At 39.8% G+C, this 15,456-nt stretch overlaps 1 protein-coding gene across 10 annotated transcripts in view; it reads right to left on the reverse strand.

The window, feature by feature from the left end:
• The window catches only part of SEL1L2 (SEL1L2 adaptor subunit of ERAD E3 ubiquitin ligase), a 121,734-nt gene that overhangs the window by 6,838 nt on the left and 99,440 nt on the right, over positions 1–15,456 (reverse strand). For 9 of the 10 annotated variants that reach the window (XM_053201340.1, XM_053201341.1, XM_053201339.1 and 6 more), the window contains 6 exons: positions 12,740–12,802; positions 12,078–12,165; positions 7,977–8,125; positions 6,681–6,846; positions 6,499–6,573; positions 1,659–1,831 (listed from right to left, as the gene is read on the reverse strand). In XM_053201340.1, the coding sequence (XP_053057315.1) occupies positions 1,659–1,831; positions 6,499–6,573; positions 6,681–6,846; positions 7,977–8,125; positions 12,078–12,165; positions 12,740–12,802 (714 nt within the window). The remainder of the gene's footprint in view (positions 1–1,658; positions 1,832–6,498; positions 6,574–6,680; positions 6,847–7,976; positions 8,126–12,077; positions 12,166–12,739; positions 12,803–15,456) is intronic. The other variant, XM_053201338.1, reaches the window with a different exon arrangement.

Below are 15,456 nucleotides of genomic sequence, written 5' to 3' on the forward strand. Positions count from 1 at the left end.
TGGTGAGGATAAGGCTGTCATGGGGACCAAGTCCTTAAATCACACAGGACAGGTGAGCTAATTTGAATTTAACCCATAGAGTGGGGTCATTTTTATCCGTGATACACACAGTGCTCCTTTCACCTTTACTGTTACATTTTGCATGAGGAATGATGAATAAAAGCTTTAATCTTACTGAAACTTTACTTAGCAGTCACGCAAATTCTCTTCTGATCTAACTAACAGTTATTCCATATGCTGACTACAAAGCCCCTTCACAAAGGCTTATTTTTTATTTCAAAGCCTGGGGAGGGGAGGTATCATTGTTCTGTTTTACAGATGTGGATGATGGTTAAAAGGGAGTGGGGTGTGGCTAAATGACATCCGAAGAATCTTCTGATTTAGCTATTTGATCTCATTTTATAAACACAGGAAGCCTGTACCTGCTAAGGATGGGGAAAACAGACTGGATTTGGATTTGACAGTCTTTCTACTGCTTAGGGTTCTGGGGCTGATGGAAAGTGATCAGTCAAAAAGCAGGTCACAGGGAGAGCTCAGGAAGGCAGGGATCTGGATTGTTGGTGCTTGAATATGAAGCTGTTGGTTGTTGCACAGTGCACAAGTAGCAGTCAGATAGGAAATTCCCCACCAATAATTCTCAACTACTAGCACAATTGGAAGAAAGAAGAAAGCATAGAAAAGCAGATAACCCCTTCATTATTTGGCTCTCAAAATGCAGCCAGAAGTATAGATACTGATACAAAATATATACTCGAATAGTAAGAATGACTCAGTGCAGGGCCCACTCTTTCAAAAACATAGGGTCAGACAGGCCTGGGTTCAAATTCTGACTCCCCCAAATTCTGCAAATTTGGTCGGTGACTTAGCCTCTCTGCACTTTGGTTTCCTGATGCATACAATGATGACACTGATAGGACTTCTCTCATTTATTGAGTGGTTGTGTGATTTAAATGGCATAGTATATATACCACACCAATGCCTGGCTATTACTTTCATTATTGATATTTAATACACCTTCCTCACTGAGTCAGAACCCAATGCCATCTTCTTTAATTACACTTACCAAGGGATTTACCCAATATCTCCTTGTAGTGTTAGTTCTCTTTCTTAATAAATATGCCTTATATCCTCAAGTTAAGTATAGCCTTTGAAGGATGGAGATCCATTTTTTTAGGATTCTCCAGAGTGCTCAGCACTGTGTCATGTACATAGTGGGTGATTTATAAGACATTTCTGGATTAATGTCACCTTGGTATCCAGCTCTGACCTCAGTCCCACTCTTTCCTTGTTTACTGAAAGCTTGAGAGTCAATGGAAATTTTAATGGAAAAAGGCCTGGGGTGTAAGGGAGTGGAGGCAGGACCCACTAGTATAGCTGAGAAAAGTGTGAAGTTATGAATCTAATTATCCGAGACTAGATTTATTTCAACTTGCTGGTTATGTCTTTGGGCATAAATGGAGAACATAATTTCCTCCTCATAGAGTTCACATTAGGGTAAGTAAGTACTATGTGTTGGTATGGGGGGAGGGACTCAGCAAATGTTGTCTTTTCCTTGCTTCCTCTACACTGATGACATCAATGAATTTAAAAACATTTACAAATGTTCCCTTCCCATTCAGCTGCCATTACTAGGTTTGGATTATTACCAACACAATTACCTTTGCGATACCTAAGCCATGTTCATACATATAGGCCAGATTAAACATGGCTTGAGCGCTGTGGTATTTGTCGGCTGCAATGCTGTAATGTGTGGCTGCTGTTTGATAGTCCTTCTTAGTCCCGTAGCCATAGTAATGGTAATCTCCAATTTTTACTCTAGCGAATGCATTGCCTGATAGAAATATTAGAAAGAGAAGAAAAAGAACTCCAATGATTCACATACAGTTCCTAGTAACTCAACTTGATGATAATATACATAGAAAAAGAAAAACAAAAGACTCAATATCCTAGAATCAAGATTAGATATAACTTATGGATATAAATTATAATGCTCATTGTTAGCCGTCTTCCTTGCAGGATAACTCCCATGGTATAGTACAAATGTTCATTCCTAAAGAATAAAAATTATGAATTTTACCTTTTAAGTTCATTTTGTGAAGGTAGGTCAACTCTTGAAAAACTAGATCCCACCCCTCCAGTTCTCAAACTTCACCCCTGAAGCTGTGTTCTCTTGCATCACCCATGTCTCCCTCTTTCCTAGATTAGTCCTGTCAGTCATTTAAACACACTTTGGTATCTTCTATGAATGAAAACAAATCCATTCTTTATCCCATGGTGTGTCCTTTTAACTACTCCCCATTTCTCTGTTCCCTTCACACTCAGCCTTTCCAAAGTGTGTTCTATACTCAATGTCTCCAAAGCTGCACCTCCCACATACTCTTAACCCACTCCAATCTGGCTTCTGCCCCTCTCCATGGAACTGCCACTTTTAAAGTGGTTGGTAACCTCCATGCAGCCAAACCCATTGGCCACTTCCCTGTCCTCATCTCATTGGACCTATCTGCCCAAGAACTTTCCTCTCTTGACACCAGTGACATCTCATTCTTTGGGTTTCTCTCCTGCCTCATCAGCCTCTCCTCTTTTTAAAAAAAAAAAAAATTTTTTTTAACATTTATTCATTTTTGAGAGACAGACAGAGCACAAGCTGGGGAGGGGCAGAGAGAGACGGAGACACAGAATCCGAAGCAGGCTCCAGGCTCCGAGCTGTCAGCACAGAGCCCGATGCGAGGCTCGAACTCACGAACTGTGAGATCATGACCTGAGCCGAAGTCAGGTGCTCAACCGACTGAGCCATCCAGGCGCCCCCAGCCTCTCCTCTTTACACACTTGCCTGACTCCTCCTCCACCCAGCTTCTAAATGTTGGAATATCAAGGATTTATTAGTTAAATCCTCTTCTCCTTTCTTCTCTTCCTTCTTTTCTCTTCTTTCTCTCCCACCCTCCTCTATCTCAACTCTTTTTCTGGGTGATCTCAATTAGTGCCATGCCTATCTTGATGTTTACTCTTCCTGAATTTTATCTACAGTCCTGTCTTTCCCCCAAGCGCCCGACTCTTCTAATCACCTCTTTGACTTCTCTGCTGGGATCCCAAAATATTCAGTGGAGATTCCTAACACGCTGCTACCTCCCTCCCTCAAACCAAACCAAACCAACCCAAATAATCAGTTTCTGCCCAACCACAGTGCTAGCATCACTGTTCAGGCACAAATTTAAATTAGTTATTCCTAATTGTTTTCCCCTCCCTTCCATTATAGAATCCATTAGCAGGTCCTGTTGGTTCTACTCTCAAACACACCTGTTTCTTGCTGTCTCCTCCACCACCTAGTTGAAGCCTGGAGTACTACAATATCTTCCAAACTGTTCTTTTATTTCCACTTTCCAATATATTCTCCATACAACACCCAGGATGATTTTTTTTAATATAAAGTCAAATCATATTATTCCCTTGTGTTAACCCCCAAAGTGCTTCACTTTGCACTTGGAATAATATCCAGACTTCCTAGCTGACCTACAAGTTGTGCTTCATCTGCCTTTTCTGCCTCCCTGACTAGCCTCATGTTACTTTCTCAACATGCTCTAGCTTTCTTAATTTTCCTAATACTCCTTCAAAACATCAAGCTCATTCTTGCTTCAGGACCTCCGCATTAAGATTCTTCATGCCTGTCTGCCTGGCATGTTTGGACTAACTCTGACTCTTCATGTGTCTGGTTTCTCATTATTCAGACCTCACTGCAAATGTCATTTCCCTCCTAGAGGCCTTCTCTGACTACTGTGTCTAAAGCATTGACTCAGCCCCCCACTCTGGGAGTTATCTATCTCACCTCCATGGTTTATTTTCTTCACAGCATATATCACTGTTATTTTATTTGTTTAGTCTCTCTCTCCTTCATGAATTTATTTTCTCTCTCTCTCTTATGAGGACAAGAACTTTGAAGGTCTTGATCACTGATTATAGTCCCAGACCAAGAATGATACTTGACAAATATTTATGGAATGAATGGACAAACATGGTAGGAAACTTTTTAGAAAATGCTTTCTCCAAATGTTATATAATTTAGAATCTTACTTTGCAACAAATTTGGATATAATCAGGAGTAGAAAAAAATTCACGTGACTTTTAAGATATGAGACTTCAATCTTTGAAGACAACTTAGTGATGACCTTTGGGGATCCATGTTTCCATTCACTAGGAAAATGTTGATTGAAAAGATGAGGGAATGCTAACTAGGACATCCATCTCAGGTGTGGCTAACCCCTCTAGCACAGTCTAGACTTTCATGGAAAAGGAGAAAGCACCCTGTGTAGTATGTTCTCAGGTGTATACTTAAGGGCTATAGGACTCCTCCATCCCAAATTTTCTCCATATTTGGCCTACTGCAATGCCTAAAATCCTTTGCAATTGATTCCTTTGGATACTGAAGTTCTCTTAATCTTCTAGAATCCTCTATTGGATTCTAATGTAATACCATGACCCATCTTTAGCTCTGAGTAGAGGTATCATTATAAAATTCTTAAGCTGCCGAAGACATTAGTTAATAGGCTTTGCTTCCCAGGTGCTTCAAAATATACAGGTAGATGAGGGGTGCCTTGGTGGCTCAGTTGGTTAAGCATCTGACTCTTGATTTCAAGAGGCTCAGGTCATGATCTCATGAGTTTAAGCTCCACTGTCAGTGCGGAGCCTGCTTTGGATTCTCTCCCCCACCCTCTGTCCACGCCCCCTTCAAAATAAATAAATAAACTTTAAAAAATGTACAGGTATCTGGGGGCAAGTCCTTATAGAAATGCTACCCAAGAGAAGGGATTGGAGGGACCCAGAGAGGCAAAAGTCCCCTGAAGCCCTAATGAGAAACCCACTTCATTTCTAATTTTGCCCAAAGCTGCCCTCCTTTGACCCTGAGACTCTTTCTGGGCTATAACCACAAACGGACAGGACTTCTATGTGTTTTCAAGCTTTAGAAGGGGTAGGCAGGACCTCTAAAATCTCTGAGAAGGAAGGCAGTGAACAGGCAGGTTCTCCAGAGGATTCAGCTCCACCCTAATTGGGGGGCTGACTGGGGGAATATAGTGACCCTGACAGGCTCTCAGGGGGTCACTTGACAGTAGGGAGGATTCCTCCTTGAATTTCACAGTCACAGCGTGGTGACTGGGTCCTGATGGTTCAGCGTTCTCTGCACACACTGCACCACCAGTGCTGATCAGAAATGTTCATTATTAGATTTCCTAACCTCAAGTGAGGTACAGCAGCCTCATCTCCAGAGACACTCATGCCTGACCTCTCTTGTGACACATAGTTAATTTTAGCAGCCTGACTTTTTTTTTATATTGGAGAATTCTGTTTAATATTAATGTCCCCTCATTTTCAACGTCTCTTTTCCTTGGTGCAATTTCCACACATTTCCTGGCTTGGAACAGGCCTGTATTTGTTGCAATTGAGCTGATTTGCCACAGCTGAGAGATTGCTGGTGTTGTTTCCCTACACCAAACAAGGTCTTTATTGCATTTTAGAAAACATACACTTTTCTTCTTTAGGGAATTTCTCACTAAAGTTGCATGGATGGCTTGCTGCTGGGTCACCTGCTCAGCTAGATCTGAGAAGGCACCCCCCATAACTTTTCCCCTCTGCCTCATATTAATATCAGTTGAGAATGTTTTCATACCATTCACTTCTTATAGAAAAGAGGTGATTTGACCTCAGCATGAGACGATTTTAAGCAACTTAATTCGAAGTAAAATTGCTCTTTTATTGCATGAGACTTCCTCACATATCCAAATGCAGATAGAGCTTTGCAGCATCTGTTTGCTTTTAATAATGCCACCTGCCAATGCTTTCCCACCAGTGCTATTACACTTTCCTTATCACATGTGAATCCTGTAAGCGGAGCATGGGAACCCCGGGAATAGGGAGAGGATCATGATATTTGACTCTGGGTTTTGTTCTGTTTTGTTTTCTGATGCTAACATGTTAATAGTTATAATAAAGGTGTGAAGTTGGTAGTAATCATCAATGTGGCACTTCAAAAGAGACATCAAATGAGTCTTAAATCCATAAGTAATTTTACCTATAAATTCATTGAGACATAGGTCACTACTCAGAAAAAAACTCAGCAAATGTGTGACTGAAGCCAGAACAACAAAACTGGTTTCCTGAGTAAAATTGTCATATTTCAAACAATTGTTCTGGTGCCATGGAGACAGAGCCATAGAAAAATTTCTATTGTTTACTAAACCAGGACCTTGAGAATAACAAAGAAATTCCTGGAAATGACCTGTCAACCAAAGACTGACCCTAACATTGGTTTACTAAACCAGGGACCTTGAGAATAACAAAGAAATTCCTGGAAATGACCTGTCAACTAAAGACTGACCCTAACATTGGTACAGTTTGAAATACCACCTTCTTGATATCTTGCTTATACACCCGAGAACTCGGCTGAAGCGAATCGATGACTAATAGTGGACAGAGACCAGGTACGTGCTTATTTTTATCTAGGTTCTATACCTTGAATGGCAGCTCGATTCCATAGGAGAAGTGCCATTGGATACATCTTCTCTTTTTCAAGAATTTTAACCTTTTCTAAAAAAAGGAGAAATTTCATTAGGAAGGCTTAAAATACCCGTGTAGTAAAGTCATTTATGCATATGTATGATTGGGGAATTGCAGAGAATTTTAACTTATCTTACTAGATTCCAAAATGAATGCTGAATTGCTTTGAGCTACTTCATACCCCATTTCTGCAAGCAGTGCATACTGAACAAGAGAAGAATCTATATCACCATCCTTATAGGCAAAGTATGCTGTCAGGAATTTCTCAGCCCAGTGGCCTAGTTCACAGACACCTTTATAAAGCTGTATATGGAAAAAGAAATCAAGCAGACTAGTTAGCCAATATACTTCATCCCAGGTAAATGATGAATGAAGTCAATCTTCAGCTCCTGCTGGCTGGTCAGGCAAGGATTTCTGGTTTAAAGCATGGCTTTTTTGAAAATTATTTAGGGTGAAGACATAATACCTTTCATAGGCACAGAGATTACAAGTGTGTATTTTTTGGTCTTGAGCTGAAACTTCCGGAGGCTTATTTTAAATTTGCGTAATAAACTTTCCTGACTTAGAGGCTATTTGGCAGGACAAGAATACATCGACTTCTTTTTTTAAAAAAAGGACTTTTCTGGGCACTGCTACACTGCAAGGGTGAGTGATAAGGCCACAGCTGATGTGGAAAGGAGAGAATGAAGGGAAGACAGTGCCTGAGGGTGTAGGTGACATAACCACGAGGGAGGTGTGCAGAGCTCTGTGGGGACAAACGTCAACTTAGCTGAATAGCCCTTATGTAACCAAAAGAGGCTAGCCATACATAATTCATTAGGACGTTGGCAAAGGAGCAAATCTAAAGATAGATTATTAGCTGGCAGCTTTTGAAATGAGTTTCAGAGGGGCCAGATTGCAACATGGAGGTATTTATATTGGTGCAGTGGAAGTGTTTAATAAATCAATGAAGGACATTAAAGTCCTAAAAGCTTTCTTTTGAAAAGTACATCACTGGCTCAGGCTGAAAGAATTCACCTTCTCAGCTGTCATCCAAATCCTCAAAAACCTAAGGGCCCTGCTTTCCGGGAAGCAGTGGGCTGCATTTTCTGGGCTAAATCAAGACTTTCATTACCCACAACTCTCAATCCCACTGAAGTGTCCAGTTGCCCCGGCCATTTGAGTGAAGGCTGAGACAGAGCTCCTTAACTGAATTCTGAGGTGAGCTCTGAACCTGATGAAAAGCCAAATGCAAGAGAGGAGGGATCATTTCTCTTCTTCCCTTTCCCAGCCTGAGTTTCATCACTGCTTTTCCTCCCTGGCAAAAGTCAGTGTTCACGCTGTCAACTGGGAGAGGTAATATCTATAAAATCATAGACACCAACAACTTAAGGACAGTTTCACCTCCTCTGTGTGATAAATGAAAAATACTTTAAAAACATCCCATTATTTACCTCCACAGCAGTTCTGCACGATCTTAACACTCCTGTTCCTGTTGCGTACATCTCGGCCAGATAATAAATGGCGAGGGGCTGCCCACTCTGAGATGCCAAGTAAAAATATTTGAAGGCAAGTTTATAATCCTTCCATACTCCAGAGCCAGCTGAAAATTAAAATTATTTTGAGCCACCCCTCATTTGTGTTATTTTTTATATTATAATCTATGAATATAATGGTCATAGTGATGCCTTCTGTTTTAAATAAGAACCAACCAATCCATAGCCAACCAAAAGTCAAGCTGTTACAGATCCACTATTTGTAGGGGGGAAAAGCTGAGTTTGATTATAAGTAAGAATAAGGAAATTTATGTTCTTGACCCATTCAGAAATCTGAAGAAGGACTCTTTAGTCTCATGAAGATATCTCTTCAATACAACATACCTAAGATTAATAAAAGTAAACTAAGTGTGGTCTCTGAGTACCAGGGACAACAACCAGGATGTGGCTCACCATCCTTGTCCTTCCACACCAGAAGACCAGTGTAGTGCCTCCCTGTCATAACTATGGATTTTGGAGCAGGCAAATCCCAGCTCCAGGAGGCTCAACTCAGATTCAACTCATGCTTGGAGCAAGGAGAGGCATTTGGGACTAGGATAGAAAAATCAGCATACTCTCAGCAGCTGGGATTCATATCCTGGCTCTTTCATTATTCCTTTGTGAGTTGGGTACTTCTAGGCCCTTTATTTTCAAAAGGAGAGGCTTTCGCTAGATGGTCCCTAAATTGTCTTCCAGCTATTAACATTTCATAACCTTTAGAAGCGGTGCCACTAAGAGCAAAGGCTCTGGAGGCAGATCACTTGGGCTTGAATTACCAGTTCCACTAACTGCGTGATCTTGGGCAAGCTCTTGGACCTTAATATGGCTCAGTTTGCTCATCTATAAACTGTAGGATACCCCCTAGATGTGCTGATAGGACTAAATGAGTAAATGCACATAAAGACTTAATAAACATTAGCCATTACTATTTCTCTTATTTTAGAAGCTTGAGTTATCTGATGGATCCTGGGCCTGCAACTTATAATGAGCCAGAAGAACAAGGCCATCTTAGGCAACTACCCAAGACAAGTACAAAACAGGCGATCTCCTTGGGCTACTAAAGAAAATGTCAGCGGATGTTGCAGTCTGCTGCTACCCTAGCTCTACCTCTGAAAGGAAGGACTTATGGGGATACTCAGGTATGTTCAGATCTCATGGTACTTGTCTTGGGCACTCCCTCTCTCAGTCCCCACAGAGTATTACAAAGTTTCATGGCTTCCTAAGACCTCCTACCCCAATCACTCTACCTTCCCTCTCAGAAGACAACTTGGTACCTCCTAGCTCATTGAGGAAATTCTTGCATTGTCTTTTCTCACTTGCTTCTCTCTCCTTCCTTCCAGATTTACATCTGCAATATCCTTTCCTCCATCTCTCCAGTCTTTGAGGGTGAGAAGTTCCTCCTCTTTATTAAGGCTAATGAGGCCTCCACCTACCTGGGTGCAGTCGGATCCTAATGCCACCCTATTTTTTCCAGAACCTCTTCATCAATTATCTCATAACTTCCATGACACATTAATTATCTCCAATAATTGGCTGGCTCTTTTTTTTGTCAGAAATTATACCCAGGTCTCCCATCATCTTAAAAAGAATTCCCTCTTGGTTCTTGGTCTCTCTCATGCTACCATTCCATCCTTCTTCCTCCATTTAAAGGCACACAACTTCCAAGAATATTTTTACTTATCTACTTTCTCACCTTCCATTCATACCTCAACACATTGTGTCTGGTTTCTATACCAACCAGTCCAATGACCACATAAACATTCTCTATATTGACAAGGCCCATAGATTCTCAGACCTTTTTTATTTTTTGTTTGTTTTGTTTTGTTTTGAAGAAGCAGGTTTCTCATTACATTTCACAGAGGGGCTCATTCATTTATTCTTTCTTGACAGTTCTATCCCATGGCTTCCTTAAAATCACTTTTTCCCCCCATTCCTCTGATCATGCTTTTTCAGTCTTTTTGTGTCTTCACAGTCCCCACAGAGTCTTCACTCTTTCTTTGCCAATCTTTTCAATACAACAGTGAGGACCACCAGATTTCTGACCATGGCCCACTGTTCCTTTCATGTTTTCGTTTCCTTTTGCAGTCTCAGCTACTTTTAATTAACTCCTATATGTTGATGCCTCTCAAATCTTTCTCTTCAAGTTTGACCTTTCTTGTGAGTTTCATACCTGTTTTGGGGTATCCACTGGACATCACAAGGCACCTCAAACTCAACCTTTTCAAAAGTGAGCTTTCTGACTATGCCTTTTGCCTCCTTCCTCAACTGGTATCTTTTCCTTCAGTCTTCAAATTCCTCCTCAGATTGCTGCCTCAAATTCTATCTAAATCAATCACTCCAGCAATTTTATTTTTGTTAAAAAAGGAGTAGACTTAACAATGCATTTGTCATCTGGATCCAGGAAATACCCCGAAGAGCCAAAGTAATGTTGAAAAAGAAAACCAAAGCTAAAGAAAACTAAAGCTAAAGGCCTCACAATTCTGGACTTCAAGCTGTATTAGCAAGCTATAATCATCAAGATAGTATGGTACTGGCACAAAAACAATTACATAGATCAGTGGAACAGAACAGAGAACCCAGAAATGGACCCACAAATATATGGCCAACTAATCTTCGACAAAGCAGGAAAGAATATCCAATGGAAAAAAGACAGTTTCTTCAGCAAATGGTGTTGGGAAAACTGGATAGCAACATGCAGAAGAATGAATCTGGACCACTTTCTTACACCGTACACAAAAATAAACTCAAAAATGGATGAAAGACCTAAATGGAAGACAGGAAACCACCAAAATCCTAGAGGAGAGAACAGAAAACAACCTCTTTGATCTTGGCTACAGCAACTTCTTATTAGACATATCTCCAGAGGCAAGGGAAACAAGAGCAAAAATGAACTATTGGGACCTCATCAAGATAAAAACCTTCTGCACGGTGAAGGAAACAATCAGCAAAACTAAAAGGCAACCGACATAATGGGAGAAAATATTTGCAATGACATATTGGATAAGGGTTAGTATCCAAAATCTATAAAGGACTTACCAAACTCAGCACCCAAAACACAATCCAGTGAAGAAATGGGCAGAAGACATGAATAGACACTTTTCCAAAGAAGACATCCAGATGGCTAACAGACACATGAAAAGATGTTCAACACTGCTTATTATCAGGGAAATACAAATCAAAACCACAATGAGATACTACCTCATACTTATCAGAATGGCTAAAATTAACAACTCAGGAAATGACAGATGTTGGCGAGGATGTGGAGAAAGGGGAACACTTTTGCACTGCTGGTGGGAATGTGAACAGTGCAGCTATTCTGGGAAAATAGTATGGACGTTCCTCAAAAAATTAAAAATAGAGCTTCCCTAGGACCTAGCAATCGCACTACTAGGTATTTATCCAAAGGATACAAATAGCTGATTCGAAGGGGCACATGCACCCCAATGTTTAGAGCAGTGCTATCAACAATAGCCAAATTATGGAAAGAGCTCAAAAGTCCATTGATTGGTGAATGTATAAAAAAGATGTGGTATATACACACACCCACAATGGAATATTACTCAGCAATCGAAAAGAATGAAATCTTGCCATTTGTAACAGCGTGGATGGAACTAGAATGTATTATGCTAACTGAAATAAGTCAGTTAGAGAAAGATAAATATCATACGATTTCACGAATGTGGAGTTTAAGAAACACAATAGATGAACAGAGGGGAAGGGAAGGAAAAATAAGATAAAAAGAGAGAAAGAGGCAAACCATAAGAAACTCTTAAATACAGAGAACAAACTGAGGGTTTCCTGGAGGAGAGGTGTGGGGAGGGGGATGGGCTTACTGGGTGATGGGCATTAAGGAGGGCACTTGTGGTGAGCACCAGGTGTTATATGTAAGTGATGTATCACTAAATTCTACTCCTGAAACCATTATTACACTATATGTTAACTAACTTGGATTTAAATAAAATTAAAAAAAAATAATGCACTTGTCAGTCTTGGCATAGTAGCTATATTTGTAGCACTTACAGTAGTACATGAAGCCTAACTGAAACTGTGCGTTGGGCCATCCTTTCTCTGCAGCTTTCTGAAAGTATTTAAGTGCTTCAGCATAATTCTGCAAGATAATTACACTTTATTACTCAAAGGTGTATTGTATAACTCCATGGTAACAATTGCCTTCTTTTTTTTTAAAGAGTATAGATAGTGCCTTATGTGATTTAGGCTAATTAAAATAGTATCAGAAGCATTATAGACTTTATTTAATAATTATATTATACTCTATTAGGAAATAATTATCTCATTTTCACTGTAAATTATGTCTTTTCCTACACTGACAGTATTTTTTTTTTTTTTTTTTAGATATTGGGGAAAGGTCACCCAAAAGTGCAGAGGATAACAAAAAAGATAAATTTCTCTGTCAGAAAAAGTCTTCAGGAATTATATAATTTCTAAGGTTACTTAGAATCTATAATTCTAAGATATAAATATGGTCATTATTCTTGTCACAAATTTGTTCTATGTCTCTTTGGCAAATATTCCACTGGATTATTTTATTTCTATCATCAAATACGATAGTTTGGCAAACTAGGTATTAGACACTAATTCTTTTAAATTAATCAACAATCATGAATTTTACCCCATAAATTGCTAGAAATATGTTGAAAAGATAATGAAATTATTTAACTTACCACAGGAACTCCTTTCCCATAAAAGTAAAGAAGACCGAGCCCATGAAGACCAATTGCATTGCCCTGGAACAGTTTTAAAAATCCAAGTAAAGTCCCAGAAGAATTCATGATAAGGTAAATTATGGAAAAATCATTCTAAATATTTAAAATGCACCCAGTAGAGGTTTAATCAAGGCAGGTTAATGAGACAGTTGGTAAATTATTCTGTCTCTCTCTAGTTTCTCCTTTCATGCCTTCATAACCCCCTCTGACGAGAAAAGAGGGAAAAAAAAGCCAAATCTTTTCTCCATTCTTTCATTCAGCATTTATTTAGCGCTAGCTTTGTGAGTGACTCCATAATAGGCATTGGACAGACATAGGAGGTGAAAGTTGAGAGGTGACAAAACAATGATCCCTGTCTTAGAGAGTTCACAGGCTAGTGGGCTCTGATCCACTAAGTAGCGCCTCTTAAAATAGTCACGTCAAAAGTGGTAAGTCCTGTACTAGAAACAGATCAGGAGTCTTGTGGACACCTAGAAGGGGGACTCAACTGCCTAGATGAGGGTAGAGACTGAGGGGATTGAGTTGTCAGAGGTGGTTGACATTTGAGTTTGGTCTTGAAGGATGTGTAGGAATTTTCCAGAAGAGAGAAGTCTATCCAGACACTTGTTACCTGCTTTGGTCAAAGGAGGTTGACATAAATGGCCAAGTAACATTTTAGAGATTCTTTGAATTTCGATCTAGCAATTCTGGATGGTAAGGTGTTGTTAATATATGTTTCTTTATTTAAATCTGATTGCTTATAACATCATCAGCGTTTTCTTTTCCATTTGATGCTAAATTAACTACCATTTCTTTTTCTGATTAGTATTCTAAAGAGCCTATGGAATGGAGTATTTATTTAGCATGTTTAGAATTTAGCACATGTTCAAATACATCAGTACTTTGCATATCAATCCTGGATGAAGTGTGAACCTTGAAAGTGACTTCCCCAACCAGGAAGCCCACTTTTCTTTTTGTCTCCCATCATGTATTTCACCTGCTAGTGACTGAGTAAAGAGGCACATTTGGCCACTCGACAGTCATTTAGTAGACATATAGGTTTGTTTTACAGGTTTATAGTATTTCCTCAGGACTCAAGTTTTGATAGAAAACTCTCCAGATTCTTCTTACCACCTAAATGTAGTTATTGTGGATGCAGCCAGAGTCCCTCTCACTGTTACAGGAATAGCACGTAACTAGAGAAGGCATAGTTCAAAAATTATTTCGAAACTCCAAAGTTTGAGCCTATGCATATCAAAGGGCCAGCTATTCCAAGAATTCTTAAGGATGGTCCAGCTGTATTTAAAACCAGTGGTATACAACTGCTCTCTTCTTCTTGCCTGTCCCCTTACTATGTATCTACTTGTTGTCCTAGAACTCTTGGGAAAGTCTGGTCTGGGGGTGGTAAGGCCTTGTGTGATGGATGTGGTAAAGTCTGGTGAGTCTGTCTTCTAAAGTGAGTCTGTCTTCATTCAGGTGTTGAGAAAAATAGAAGAGAAGGGAAATGAGAATAGAGAAGGAGGAAGGGAGAGAAGAGGGTAAGGTTTCTAACCTTTGGCTCACCAACTATTTATGGACCAGAGTACTTGTTTATAATTTTCAGGTCAGAAGTGGCCCACTTAGATCCCTCCAGGAGCCATTCAGGTAATGTAAGTAGTACATCAATCTGGTGATAGACTGACAGAGACTGAGGCAAATCAGAGAGTTCCTGCCCTGTTTAAAGGCAGTAGCACCACTCAAGAAACTGCCCCAGGCAACTGTTGTCACATGGAGTGGCAGCCTCATATGGTCAGCTCTTCCCATTTTCCAAGAAAAGCTGGATGTCCAAATTTGAATATGTAATTTCCTGGTTTGTTTTTTTACTTCAATATAGTTGACACACGATGCTACATTAGTTTCAGGTGTACAGGATAGTGATTCGACAACTTTATACATTGCGCTGTGCTCACAGGTGTAGTTACCAACCGTCACCATGTAAAACTTCCTAATTTTTGAAACACTTTTTGGGCCAAATGAAACATATGTGTAGGCAATCCCCCCATGAACAACTTCCACTTTAGGGCTCATTGCTCTTGCTTAGGTTAAGTGACATGAACTTAGAAAGCAGATGGTCATTTATTGTCAAATATGTAATGAACTTCTATATACTAAGACCACTATCCTCCTCTAGTTGAGGAGACATGGCCGTCAGATAATAGGAGAGAAGGCATAAGGTAGAAGCAGTAAAATTCCAGCAGTACAGAGAGTGAATGCAGGGCAAGTGCAGAAAAGAGAAAAATTATATAAGCCAAGGTGGGTAGAGGTGGTTTTGTGGAAGGAGAGAGGAGAGAGGATTGAGCTCTCCTCTGGGAAATGGGTTGGATTCAAAATGGGGGATTTTAGGGAGGGAGTCAGAATGACAGAAGTGATAGGGATGGGCCTGATCTGTGAAAGAGAAAACCAGAAGAATATGGTCCAATATGGACCCAACAGGATAACTGCTCATGTTTCTGAGAAAATAAGATAAAAGAAGTCATAAAGACTGTAGCTTTGTATCCTGATCTGATGACTTAAAAGCAAATTAAAAAACATATATATATATATAATCTTAATGTTATATCTTATCTTAATATTATATATAGTAAGAGTATGGGTATGCAGAAAGTGGAAGATAGAAAGACAGAAAACCTTTTACTTTGGTAGTGACCCCAAGTGAG

Source organism: Acinonyx jubatus, chromosome A3 (assembly GCF_027475565.1).
Source record: "Acinonyx jubatus isolate Ajub_Pintada_27869175 chromosome A3, VMU_Ajub_asm_v1.0, whole genome shotgun sequence".
Classification (NCBI taxonomy): domain Eukaryota; kingdom Metazoa; phylum Chordata; class Mammalia; order Carnivora; family Felidae; genus Acinonyx; species Acinonyx jubatus.